Here is a 14,504-nt window from a genome sequence, read left to right on the forward strand (position 1 = left end):
TTATGAGGTGGACCCAGTCCCTCTCGCCATAGCATTCGAGTGTTTCTGAATAAATGATGTCTGTGTTGAGGTAGACATGGATTTCGGTTTGCGGGGGATGCCAGTTCTCTATTCACTTAATATTTATAGCAAAATCAATTTTAAGGGCCCCGAGTCGACAAAGAGCAAAGAATGACCGTTTCTGTTACCAGCTGGTCAGCTATGTCATACCGCAGGTGGTTGGGTTAATTAATATGCCGAAACTGTGGGGATTTGGGCTTTAACCCTGCTGTGGCAGAGTGAGTAGAAATGCAAGATATGTTTGTGTTTGAATATACGCATAGTCAAAAGTGAGACTGTTCATGAAATACTACTCTGGAGCTGAGCAGACTTGTCCAGAAATGATTGACCTTGTTTAAATTCTAAGGTACTCTCTCTAAATAAGAGTTATCTTGTTATATTTGAAAATGTTATTAAGCTGAAGATTTCATGAGTGTGAGGGAATGTGTATCTGACTCTGTACAAGTTGTCTTTCTACCTTCAGTGGGAATTTGTAAGTGTATTTTAACTGGAACCATTTAATGCTAAATGGTAACATTGTCAAGGCACCGGGAACAATTTTGAAGATTATTGGGCACACTATGCATGGAACTTAATTCCTTGCTTTGGAAAGTTGTGAATCAGACTTTTTGTTTAGAGATTTTGTAAAACAATAGTGTTTTGTTATGTAGATAACTGAGATTATTTAACTCATGCAATTGTTGCTGGTATGTAAGAAGACAGGAATAAGTAAGTAGGTCAGTATATTAATATTTAATGAAGTTTTATTTCTGTCCTCAGTATTTACATGAAAACCACATCCTTCACCGAGATCTGAAAACTCAAAATGTCTTCCTGACAAGAACAAACATCATCAAAGTGGGTGATTTGGGAATTGCCCGGGTGTTAGAGAACCACTGTGACATGGCCAGCACTCTTATCGGCACACCTTATTACATGAGCCCTGAACTGTTTTCGAACAAACCCTACAACTATAAGGTAGGATTGGGCTGCATATGCCAGTTCACCTTGTCTCTAGGACAGTATTCGTAACTTCAGAACCCATCAGATAGAAGAATTATCTGTGAATTGGCTCAAGGAAAATGTCTGGTTTTGTTTTTGTTTTTTTAAGAGGTAAAATATAAGTAAGGCATTCCGACATTTAACTGTTTACTGTTTTTCTTTTCTAGTCTGATGTTTGGGCTCTGGGATGCTGTGTTTATGAAATGGCCACCCTGAAGCATGCTTTCAATGCAAAAGACATGAATTCTTTAGTTTATCGGATTATTGAAGGAAAGGTAAAGAATATTCTGGAACTAATTGTTTTAATATTTGGAGCAAAGTTACTTTAATGCACCTTTGTAAGTAGCTATTGGCAAAAATGAGTAATCATTGATGTCAGTTGGATAGGTAAGAATGGTAGGTCCCTTCTATGGGGAAGGTTGAACTAGAAACAGACAGGATTAGGGGCGCCTGGGTGGCTCAGTCAGTTGAGTGTCCGACTTCGACTCAGGTCATGATCGTATGGCTCATGGGTTCAAGCCCCACATTGGGCTCTGTGCTGACAGATCAGGGCCTGGAGCCTGCTTTGGCTTCTGTGTTGCCCTCTCTCTCTGCCCCTTCCCCACTCACACTTTGTCTCTCTCTCTCTCTCTAAAATATATATATTTAAAAAAAAAGAAACAGAGAGGATTAATATTTTTTAATATTAATTTGTGAAGGTGGCTTAATCGTTCTGAAGAGTTGGCTTTTTGAAAACCTCTACCTTGTAACCACAGAATGTGCAGGTGCCCTGAGGGAATATTGGTAGCATCTTATAAGTAGTTTGGGTTAAATGAGTCCCACCTAAAATGAGTCTACTCTGGGCAAGAAGTACCCATTCTATTCCCAGCTTGCTCAGTAGCTGGTGATTGGAGGACACTTTGCAACAATGTAAAATAATAATAAATAAAAATAAAGTGAGTCTACTCATTGAACATGTTGCTCCTTTGATGATTATCGCAATCACAAGTAAGCAGTTAAGAACTGCAGAAAGCAATGTGTGTAACATAGACACCAGAGTGGCCAACTTTCTATGTTAGTTCCGTAAGTCTGGTTGTCCTCTCTAGTGTGGGGCATCTGTACACATCCTTAAGTTTTTTTTTGTTGTTTTTTTTTTTTCCAACGTTTATTTATTTTTGGGACGGAGAGAGACAGAGCATGAACGGGGGAGGGGCAGAGAGAGAGGGAGACACAGAATCGGAAACAGGCTCCAGGCTCTGAGCCATCAGCCCAGAGCCTGACGCGGGGCTCGAACTCACGGACCGCGAGATCGTGACCTGGCTGAAGTCGGACGCTTAACCGACTGCGCCACCCAGGCGCCCCACACACCCTTAAGTTTTAAAGCTATAACCCACTCACTGATTTTAATATTATGCCAAGACTCAATTTTAAATATTTTAAATATTGAATAATTAATTTTAATTAATAATTAATTTTAAATATTGAATACTTATTGAATAAGAATACATTATTAATAATAATAAATAATTTTAAATATTGAAAACACACAAAGTAAAATTTGCCCATAATTCCACTACTGAAAGAATCAGACAAGAGAGGAGGAGTAAATTCCCCTCTCCTTCGATTCTCATCTATCCTCCGGAGATAACCATTACTAACACTTTTGTGTGCAGCCTTTCTAGCATTTTCCTGTCTATATGAAAACATACATGTCTTTATTAGGCGTGCACATATACACACAGGTACTTTTATTTTTATTTATTTATTTTTAATGTTTAGTTTTGAGAGAGAGAGAGAGAGAAAAAAAAAATGAATGAGTAGGGGAGGGGCAGAGAGAAAAGTGGGGACAGAGATTCCAAAGTGGCTCTGCGCTGACAGCAGAGAGCTGTATGTGGCACTCGAACTCACAAACCGTGAGTTCGTGACTTGAGCTGAAGTCAGATGCTCCTGTGGGTAATTATTTCCAATAATATTGGGAAACCTCTACCTTTTCTTTCAGACTTTGCTTCACAAGATCGTAGTAGTAATTGTGATATCATTTCTCTTTGTAGCTGCCGCCGATGCCGAAAGACTATAGTCCAGAACTAGCAGAACTAATAAGAACAATGCTGAGCAAAAGGCCTGAAGAAAGACCCTCTGTGAGGAGCATCCTGAGGCAGCCTTACATAAAGCGCCAAATCTCTTTGTTTTTGGAGGCCACAAAGGCGTAAGATACTTCCCTTGCAAATAGGTGGCTAGATAGACGGAGTAAAAGAAGGTAGCTTGTATAATTTTCGTATGTTAGAATTTATGGTGATTTTTAAATTTTTATTTATTATTTTCTTAAGTTTATTTATTTATTTTGAGAGAGAGTGAGAGAGTGCATGTGAATGAGCCGGTGAGGGCAGAGAGAGAGGGGGAGAGAGAATCTGTACTGTCAGCAGAGAGCCCGACGAGGGGCTTGAACTCACGAACCTCGAGATCATGACCTGAGCTGAAATCAAGAGTCAGATGCTTCATGGGCTGAGCCACCCAGGTGCCCCGGTGATTTTTTGTTTTTAAACATGAAGGAAAATTGTGTGATTATGGCATGTGTTGAGGTTTACTTAATTGCTAAAATCAGAAATATAAGGAACCATTTAGAGAATGACTTTAAATTCCTCAGAGGATTCCAAGACCTATCAATTACAATTCTTTCAAAAGAATATATATTTTAGAAACCATATGAAAGTGAGATTGTCTAAGAAGCCTCTTACATTATGTGCCATGTAAGATAATAGTCATGTTTAAGAATGAGCGCTCAAATTTGAGAGCTTTTGTAAGTTTCCCTCTTCACTCATATAAATGTCTCAAGAGAAAAATTTCTTTGGCAGGTGTTACCTTCACTAACCAGCTGTTTCAGGATCTAAGAGTTAGGGCTGGACAAGAGCTTCGTGATCTGTGTCTTGTGACATGTTAGATTTGAGAGCAATACTAGAGAGGCCCCAGGGGATAAAGAAAGACCATCTTTTTATTTACATTGTCTATAATTTGGCATCAAACAGACCTTTGGCCTTCCACAGCACTGGTCTCACCCTCCCATTGAATTCTCCAAAGGGTTATTAGTTAGCTCAGTTGTAGAAATGTCACACTAAAAGAGTTGGGGATATTAATCCTCTACACTTTTATTCTGCAAGTCCAGGCTGAGCATACTCTGAAACTTGGCAAAGCAGTTGTGATTTAATCACAAACATATGAAACTTGAAAATTATGCCGGTTCTTCTGTACATAAGGTAATTTCTCATAGATTTTGTATTTTGGAATAGTCTTGTATTTACAGACAAGTTGCAGAGAGAGCACAGAGAGTTTATGTATACCCGTCACCCAGTTTCTCCTCTTGTAAACATTGACATACCATAAATGGCATCAGTGCCTTACTGTTGACTGAACTCCAGACTTTATTTGGCTTTCGCTAGTTTTTCTACTAATGTCCTTTTTCTGCCAGGATCCAATCCAGGATATCATACTACATTTAGTCCTCCTGTCTCCTTAGTCACCTTGTGTCTGTGACAGTTTCTCACTTTCTTTGTTTTTCATGACCTTGATTGTTTTTGAAGAGTACTGGTCAGGGGTGCCTGGGTGGCTCAGTCTGGTTAAGCATCCAACTCTGGATTTTGGCTCAGGTCATGACCTCATGTTTCATGAGATTGAGCCCCTGCATCAGGCTGTATGCTGGCAGCACGGAGCTTGCTTAGGATTCTCTCTCTCTCTCTCTCTCTCTGCCCCTCCCCTGCTCACAGTCTCTCTCTCTCTCTCTCTCTCTGTCTCTCAAAATAAATAAATAAACATTAAAAACAAAAGTACCGGTCAGGTGTTTTGCAGAATGCTGCTGCCTGGTTTTTGGAAGACTATTCTCTCTAAATGGAGTAGTTCTATGGTTCTTATAATACATACACACATTTCTCCATATATGTAAAAACCTTTGATTTTCACTATACTGATGATAATTTTTTTCTTTTCTTCCTCATAAAGAAAGACCTCCAAAAATAATATTAAAAATGGTGACTCTAAATCGAAACCTGTTGCTGCAGTGGTTTCTGGAAAGGCTGAATCAAATCATAAAGTCTTTCCCCTCCAGCCTCACTCTTCTGAGGGCTCCAAGACATATGTAATGGTATGTTTCGTTTTAAAGGGTATGTATTTTAGCAACTATTAAAATAGTAGGTATTCAAAGCAAGTTACATAACATCAAGTTAACCATTTTAAAGTAGGCCATTAATTGCATTTAGTACATTCACAATGTTGTGCAACCCCCATCTCTATCTAGTTCCAAAACATTTCATATCACCCCAGAAGGAAACCCCAGACCATTAAGTAATCATCCTCATTCCCTGTTCCATCCAGTCCCTGGAAACCACCAATGTGTTTTCTGTCTCTATGGATTTGCCTACTCCAAGTATTTCATATAAATGGAACCATATAATAAGTGACTTTTCGCGTCTGGCTTCTTTCACTCAGCATGATGTTTTTGAGGTAGCATGTGTCAGCACTTCATCAGTTTTTATGTCTGAGTGATACTCCGTTATATGTGTGCACCACAGTTTGCTTATCCAGTCATTCACTGGTGGGTATTGAATTGTTTCCACCTTTTGGCTATTGGTATGAACATTTGGGTACAAGTCTTTGAGTCTCTGTTCTCAGTTCTTCTGCATATATACGTAGGAATGAAATTGCTGGGTCATGTAATTCTGTGTTTACTTTCTGAGGTACCACAATGCCGTTCTCCAAAGTGGTTGCACCATTTTACTTTCCTACCAGCAGTCCACAAGAGTTCTGGTTTCTCCACAACCTCAGCAGCTCCTGTGACTTTCTACTTTTCTCATTCTAGCCATCCTAGTGGATGTGAAATGCTGAGTGTAGTCTGGGTTTGCATTTCCCTGATGACCAATGACATAGAGTCCCTTCCCATAAGCTTCTTGACCATTCGTATTTCTTCCCTCAAGAAATGTCTGTTAAGCCCTTTGCCCGTTTTTTAATTGAGTTTTTTGTAGTTTTGTTGTTGAGGTCTAAGAGTTCTTTCTATTTTCTGGACACTAGCTCCTTATCAGAGATATGATTTACGAATATTTCTTCCCATGCTATATAGTTTGGCTTTTTTACTTTTTTTTTTTTTTTTAAGTTTATTTGTTTTGAAAGAGAGATAGAGTGAACATGAGCAGGGGAGGGGCAGAGAGGGGGGAGAGAAGGGAGGGGAGGGGAGGGGAGAATTCCAAGCAGGCTCCACACTGGCAGTGTAGAGCCAGACATGGAGCTCGAACTCACAAACTGTGAGATCATGACCTGAGCCAAAATCCAGAGTCAGATGCTTAACAGACTGAGCCACCCAGGTGCCCTGGCTTTTTACTTTCTTGATAATGTCCAGTTATACACAAAAGTTTTTAATGTTGATGAAAGCCAATTTATCTTTTTTTTTTTTCTTATGTTGCTTGTACTTTTGGTGTCCTATCTAAGAATCCTGTGCCAAATCCAAGTTCATGATGACATATGGCTATGTTTTTTTCTAGGAGTTTTATAATTTTAGCTCTTGTATCTAGGTTGCTGATTCATTTTTAAATTTTTAAATTTTCTTTTGTGAAATATCTATGACATAGAATTTGACATTTTGAACCATTTTTAAGCATACAATTTAGTGGCCTTAACTACACTCACAATGTTGTGCAACCATCACCACTATCTTCCAAAACCCTTTCATTGCTCCAAGCAAACTCTGTGCTCATTAAGCAATAGTCTCCCATTCCTCCCGTTCCCAGGCCCTGGTAACCTCTAATCTACTTTCTGTCTCTAGGAGTTTACCTGTTCTAGATAAGTTAATCATACAATATTTGTCCTTTTGTGTCTTGCTTATTTCATTCAGCATGTTTTCAAGGTTCACCCATGTCAAAGCATGTGTCAGTACTTCACTCCTTTTAATGAAAGCTTTATAATATTCCATTGTATGTGTATATTATATTTTGTTTATTCATCTGCTAATGGACATTGAGGTTGTTTCCACTTTTAGGCCAGTGTGAATAACGCTGCTCTAAACACTGGTGAGCAAATAACCTGTTTGAGTCTTACTTTTCAGTTCTTCGAGATATTTACCTAGGAGTGAGATTCCCAGGTTGTGTGATGATTCTATGTTTAACTTCTGAGGAACCTGCCATTCCTTTTGAGTTAATTTTATGGGGTGTGAGGAGTGCTGTAATAAATGAGAAGCCTATTTTCACTCAGGGTGAAGACAAATATTTGTCCCAGGAGAAACCCATGGTCACTGGCCCCTTGAAGTCACCAGCAAGTCTGAAAGTCCACACCTCCAAGCTGGACGTGAGCAATACTGCAGAATCACTAGCCACGATCAGTAGAGTGAATATTGACATCCTACCTTCAGAAAGGAGGGACTCACTGAAAGATGGCTTAGTTCGGGAGAATGAGCTAGAAGGTAAATGTGGTATTTCTCAAGTGAAGGAGAAGCTGCAGGATGGCACGAAGCCCAGCACTCACCCCAGAAACCTGATTCCCACATGGTCCTCTGGTGATGTCGCTGGGGGAAGGAATGACCGACTGAATCCTCTGCAACCCCTAAACACAGACCAAAAGCCAAAAGACCAGGTGAGTGATACGCATGAGGTGTTGGTTTCAGAGAGATGACTGGAAAGTGCAGTTATGAAGGTGTGGCTCGTGTTGTTTGTCCTGTTCCAGTTGGTGTTTTGGGAAAGTTAGTTACTGTGTGTACCAGTTTAAACATTCCACAAACTGGGGTGCTTGGGTGGCTCAGTCGGTTAAGCATCTGACTTTGGCTCAGGTCATGATCTTGTGGCTCGTGAGTTTGAGCCCCATTTTGGGCTCTATGCTGACAGCTCAGAGCCTGGAGCCTGCTCTGGATTCTGTGTCTCCCTCTCTCTCTGCCCCTCCCCTGCTCACTCTCTGTCTCTCTCTCCTTCAAAAATAAATAAACATTAAAAAAAATTTCTTTTTAAATAAACATTACACAAACTAAAGGATAGGACCCAGGCCTTCTTAGATCCCTTCTGTGCCCTGGCATAGGGTATTTGGTGGAAGCAGGGTACTTGTATGTTTTGTCCCATTTTTTTGTCACTCTTCCGTAGGCCTCCACATGGATGGGTAGTTCCAACAAGTAGGTAACATCACATTTCTTCTTGCTCTTGAAAAGTTAGTGATTGATCTCATTTCTTAAGAATAAAAAAATATATATATATATTGGAACCAAAGGGGAAAGAAAAGAAGGAGAAAAGCAAATGAGCAAAAGGATTTTGATACTAAGAGACTGTTCTGAGTAAATTTAAAGGTTAACTTTTACTTGAATTTGGAAAGAAGCCCGAGTTAAATGAAGCATGGCAATAGCTGAGGATTAGAGAGAAAGCCAGAACATTTGGTGAACTTTACGTTTTTATATGTAAAATATTCTAAAAATATATTTAAGTTGTATATTAACTGTTTTTATAATATGCTAAATATATTTGATATCATTTTTATATAGATATATAAAACTATTTTATACATTTATATTCAAATGTTTCTAATAAAATTTTATTTTTGTGGAAAAGCCCACGTGTAATGCTTTTGTCACTTAAAGTCATTAGACAGAAGTCTTAAGCTTTCTTTGTTTGGACACTGGGATTCTTAGTACTTTGTAGATAAAATTATGTGTTCTGCTTGGCTCTCAAATTATATTCAGATATACTTCTTTCATTTTTTTCTAATTTCACAGTACTAATTCAATGATTTTTAGTCTGTTTATAGAGTTATACAATCATACTGTCTTATTCCCATTTTTTGTAATGTTTATTTTCTTTTTTGAGAGACCGAGAGCGTGCATGCAAGCAGGAGCAGGGGAGGAGGGGCAGAGGGAGAGAGAGAGTCCCAAGCAGGCCCCACACTCAGCATGGAGCCCAACTAGGGGCTTAATCCCACCACCATGAGATTGTGACCTGAGCCGAAATCAAGAGTCAGAGGCTTAATGGACTGAGCCACCCAGCTGCCCCAGAACATTTTTATAGCCTCAAAAATAAACCCTATACCCACTAATAGTCACTCTCTAGCCCGTGCAACCATTATTTGTATGGATTTGCTTATTCTGAGCATTTCATGTACAGGCATACTTCAGAGATATTGCGGGTTCAATTACAGATCATTGCAATAAAGCGAACATTGCAGTACCGGTGTCACATGAAATTTTTGGTTTCCTGGTGCATGTAAGAGTTATGTTTACATTATAGTCTAACCATCATCTGAGCTTTCAGGAAATCGTAATCTTTTTGCTGGTGGAGGGTCCTACCTCAATGTTGATGAGTGCTGACCAATGCCGTAGGTGCTGAAGGGTTAGGGTGACTGTGGCAATTTCTTTAAATAAGACAGCAGTGAAGTTTTTGATACATTGGTTGACCCTTCCTTTTCCTTGAACACTTAGAAGCCATCGTAGTGTTAGTAATTGGCCTAATTTTCATATTGTTGTGTCTCAGGGAGTTAGAAGTCCCAAGAAGATGGAGAGAGGTGGGGGAATGGCCAGTAGGTGGAGCAATCATAACACACACATTTATCAGTTAAGTTCTCCATCTTTTATGGGCACAATTTGTGGTGCACCGAAACAACTACAATAGTAACACCACAGATCACAGATCACCATAACAACTATTATACTATTGAACATTTGAAATATTGTGAGAATTACCAAAACGTGACAGAGTCATAAAGCAAGAAAATGCCGTTGGAAAGAATGGTGCCGATAGACTTGGTCATTGCAGAGCTACCACAGACTTTCCGTTTGTAAAAAATACAGTATCTGTGAAGCGCAATTAAGTGGAGTATAATGAAATGAGGTAGGCCTAGAAATAGGATCATAAATTTAGGGACTTTTGTGTCTGGCTTCTTTTACTTAGCATAATGTTTTCAAGATTTCTTCATGTTGTAGCATATACCAGTATTTCATTCCTTTTTAAATTGCCAAATAAATTCACTGTATGTATATACCATGTTTTATTTGTTCATTCATCAGTTGATGAACATTTGGGTTGTTTTCAGTTTTTGGTTACTATGGGTGATTCTGTTATGAACATTCTTACACATAAGTTTTTGTGTGGACGTACGTTTTCAGTTCTCTTGGGTATGTATCTAAGAGTGGAATTGCAGGGTCTTACGTATGCTAATTCTATGTTTAACTTTTTGAGGAACTCTAAAACTGTTTTCCAAAGCAACTGCATCATTTTACTTCCCAACAATATACAAGAGTTGCAGTTTCTCCACATTCTCACCAATACTTGCTATTTTCTGTTTTGTTTTATTTTTTTCCTAGCTTATCTTAGTGAGTGTGAAGTGGTATCTTACAGTGGTTTTGATTTGCATCTCCCTAATGACTGTGTTCAGCATCTTTTCATGTGCTTATTGGCCTTCTGTATACCTACTTTGGAGAAGTACTGTTTCAGATCCTTTGCCCACTTTTTAATTGGTTTATTTATCTTTTTATTGTTGAATTGTAAGAGTTCTTTATTCTAGATGTCAGTCCCTTACCAGGTATAAGATTTGAAGATATTATTTCCCTTTCTGTGAGTTCTCTTCATTTTCTCGATGGTATCCTTTGAAGCACAAGAGTTTGTAATTTTGATGCAGTCTGGTTTTGTCTATTTTTTCTTTTGTCACTTGTGCTTTTGGTGTTATGGATACCTATCCCTATGTTTTCTTCTAAGAGTGTATAGTTTTAGCTCTTACATTTAAGTCTGTGACCCATTTGAGTTAAATTTTTGTGTATGGTGTGAAGAAGGGGTCCAGCTTCATACTTTCGTATGAATATCAGCTTGTCTTAGCACCATTCATTAAAAGATTATTCTTTCTCCATTGAATTGTCTGGGCATTCTTGTTGAAAATCAATAGACTATAAATGTAATGGATTATTTCTAGACTCTTAGTTCTGTTCTGTTGATCTGTATGTCTGCCCCCTGTCAGTAACACAGTCTTAATTATTGTAGAGAAGTTGAAGTCTTTCAACTTTCTTTTTTAAATGTTTATTGTCGGGAAAGAGAGTGTGCACACACGTGTGCACATATGCAGGGGAGGGACAGAGACAGAGGGAGACAGAGGATCCAAAGCAGGCTATGTGCTGAGAGCAGATAACCCAATACAGGGCTCAAACTCATGAACCATGAGACTGTGACCTGAGCTGAAGTCAGTCACTTAACTGACTGGGCCACCCAGTCACCCCCAACTTTATTATTTCTTAGTATTGTTTTGGCTATTTGGGGTCCTTTGCATTTCCATTTTAAGACCAGCTTGTTAATTTCTGCAAAATGGGCTGAGATTTTAATAGACATTGAATCTGTAGATCATTTCCAGAGTATTGCTATCTTAATATTTAAGTCTTACAGTCCATTAACATGAGATGTCTTTCTATTTATTTAGGTGTTTAACAGACTTTTTGCTGTTTAGTGTTCAAGCCTTGCACTTCTTTTATTAAATTCATTTTTAAATATTTTATTCCTTTTGATACTACTATAAATGGAGTTGTCTTAATTTTATCTTCATAGTGTTCTTTGCTTGTGTATAGAAATACAGTTGCTTCTTGCATATCGGCCCTATGTCCTACAACCTTGAACTCATCTATTCTCTATTCGTTCTAATAGTTTTTTTAATGTTTATTTTGAGAGAGAGTGCAAGCAGGTGAGGGGCAGAGAGAGAGGGAGAGAGAGAATCCTAAGCAGGCTCTGTGCCGCCAGCACAGAGCCCGATACTGGGCTTGATCTCACAAACCGTGAGATTATGACCTGAGCCAAAATCAAGAGTTGGATGCTTAACGGACTGAGCCACCCAGACCCCCTTTAATAATTTTTTTATAATGAACTGTAGGATTTTCTGAATACAATATCATATTATCTGCAAATGGAGATGGTTTTATTTCTTCTTTTCAGATGTGGTTGCCTTTGTTTCTTTTTCTTGCCTAATTGCCCTGGCTAGAACCTCCAGTATGGTATTGAGTAGAAGCAGTGAAGGTGGACATCTTTGTCTTGTTCCTGATCACTATCTTTTTTTTACATATATCACACGGGTTTTTTGTTTCTCTGATAGAACTTCATGTCTAGCATTTCCTCTTTTTTGTTGTTGTTGTTGTTACTGTTTTTATTGATAAAGGTAGAAGTTTTTTAGGACCAATTGGATTTCATTGAGAAATGAATTGCTTAAGTCATTTGTTCTGTCATTCTTGTATCTGTATAAACTTTATTTGAACATCCTGTGCTTATCAGCAGAGAAAAGTTTATTTCACTGTCCAGAATTTTATCACTATTTATTATCAGGGTCTCCTTGTTCAGCCAGCTTATTGTATAATATTGTAAACATGTAATCATTTGCTATATTTTTTGTGTAATGTTACATGGACTCGAAATAATAAATTTACAAATTATTTTCTTACAGGAGTTGTTAGTTTGTGTTTGGCAGAGAACCTAAATGGTAGATGATAATGACTCTTAGAAAGCAACCTCAGGGTGGGACTCCTGGGTGGCGGGACTTGGTTAAGTGTCTGCCTCTTGATTTTGGCTCAGGTCATGATCTCATGGTTTGTGAGTTCAAGCCCCATGTTGGGCTCTGTGCTGACAGCATAGAGCCTGCTTGGGATTCTCTCTCTCTCTCTCTCTCTCTCTCTCTCTCTCTCTCTCTCTCTGCCTTCCCCTGCTTACATACTCTCTCTGTCTCTCAAAAAATAAATACATAAACATAAAAAAAATTTTTAAAAAAGCAACCTCACCTTGTATTAACATTGCATTTTTTGTTTTTCTTTCTAAAATGTACCACACAGGGGCTCTTGATAAAAATGTGCTGCTTGAATGAGATTCAATTACCAGTGTCCATCTGTCAGATGTTCTGATAGTTAAAAATTGTTTAAGAAGTAAACATAAAGGGCACCTGGGTGGTTCAGTTGGTTGAGCATCTGATTCTTGATTTCGGTTGGGGTCATGATCCCAAGGTTGTGGGATTGAGCCCTGCTTTGGGCTCCACACTCAGCATGGAGCCTGCTGGGGATTTGAGGATTCATATTCTCTCTCTCTCTCTCTCTCTCTCTCTCTCTCTCTGCTTCTCTTCCCTGCTTGTGCATACTCTCCCTGTCTCTCTCTTAAAAAAAAAAAAATGGAGAAAAAAGAAATGTAAAAGTCTATTTTGTTTTAATAATTTGTATGCATTTGTTTCTAAAACCAGCTATCCAAATAAAATACTAAGTCCTTTGTGATCTTTATAACTTACAAGGTAATTTACCTTATCATCACTACTGCTAGGAATAGCTCCTGTTTTTTGAGCATCTAGTATGTGCTAGACAGAGTCCTAAGTACTTGAATGCACCATCTCCTCCAGCCTGCTTCAGTCAGGCAGTGTGTGTGAGGCATTGTACCGCTTTATTGAGGAGGAAACTGAGGTTCAGGAGTATTAAGTTTCTCAGATAGGATTCCATTTGACTCCAAACCCAGTGCTGTTTTCTTGGTGCTTTTTAGGGTATATCCAAATAACTGATATTTACTTGGGAAGTATGTATATATTAAATTGGATTTCATTTAAAACGTTTCCTAGTTTTCCGAATACAAATCCTATTAAAAGTTATGAAAAGAAGTATTTTTTTAAAACATGAATTGAACGTCAGTAGTTTGGGTTAATAACAATCTGAGTAATGTAATTAAAATAATTACTTACTTTTATTTGGGAAAAGAGGAAAAAAAGCCAGAAAATGTGGATAACCAATGTCAGCATTTTGTCTTTGCCTGTCCACACTGCAAATGAGCATTCATTTTGATAAAGACACTCCTCATTTCCATTTATAATTTTAAAATAGTTTGGTCACTTGGAAGTTCAAGACTATCTCATTATTCTGTTTTCTTTTTTGTTTGTTTAATTTCATTATTCTTAAGGATCAAGTTGCTGGTGAATGTGTTCTAGAAAAACCAGACAGGACCAACCCAGGTTTACAGCCACACAGCTCCGGGTCTGAGCCTTCCCTCTCTCGACAACGACGACAGAAGAAAAGAGAACACCCTGAACACAGTGGGGAAAGGACACAGGTCAGCGGAGATCTCTTTGAAGTAAGTCACTGTGCTGTTGCTTGGGAAATAGACTTTATTTAGAATGACTAACAGTTGCCAAAAAGACACATAAGAAATGCAGGGAACATATGGAGAGGGGTAGCAATGGCAAGATGCTAAATATTAGTTTTCAAATGTCAGTGAGTTGGAAACAGAGTAAAGATCTTATCTTTTCCATCAAAAATGGACAAATCCTCTTGAGAGTTAAAGGAACAGGCTAACAAGAGTATTTCTCTGATCCCTCCTGTGTTATACTGATGAATAGTTTCTCCCTTATCTTCTGCATAGAATCATGTCTACACCTCATTTCTTTCACAAGCACCCTGTCTATAAGCTTCTCAGATGGTAATTCACTTTTGGCAGAGTTTCTTTCCAATAAAATGCAATGTTTTGAAGTTCTTGAGAGCAAATCACTGC

At 38.4% G+C, this 14,504-nt stretch overlaps 1 protein-coding gene across 9 annotated transcripts in view; it reads left to right on the plus strand.

Moving 5' to 3' along the window:
* NEK4 (NIMA related kinase 4) overlaps positions 1-14,504 on the plus strand; it is a 50,252-nt gene that overhangs the window by 2,341 nt on the left and 33,407 nt on the right. For 8 of the 9 annotated variants that reach the window (XR_008297120.1, XM_053219267.1, XM_027038937.2 and 5 more), the window contains exons 3-8: positions 820-1,017; positions 1,209-1,316; positions 3,072-3,226; positions 5,011-5,152; positions 7,249-7,626; positions 13,917-14,087. Coding sequence is in view for 8 of the 9 variants with exons in the window: in XM_053219267.1 (XP_053075242.1) it covers positions 820-1,017; positions 1,209-1,316; positions 3,072-3,226; positions 5,011-5,152; positions 7,249-7,626; positions 13,917-14,087 (1,152 nt within the window). In the remaining variant the exon portion in view is untranslated. The remainder of the gene's footprint in view (positions 1-819; positions 1,018-1,208; positions 1,317-3,071; positions 3,227-5,010; positions 5,153-7,248; positions 7,627-13,916; positions 14,088-14,504) is intronic. The other variant, XM_053219269.1, reaches the window with a different exon arrangement.

This window comes from Acinonyx jubatus, chromosome A2 (assembly GCF_027475565.1).
Source record: "Acinonyx jubatus isolate Ajub_Pintada_27869175 chromosome A2, VMU_Ajub_asm_v1.0, whole genome shotgun sequence".
NCBI classification, from domain to species: domain Eukaryota; kingdom Metazoa; phylum Chordata; class Mammalia; order Carnivora; family Felidae; genus Acinonyx; species Acinonyx jubatus.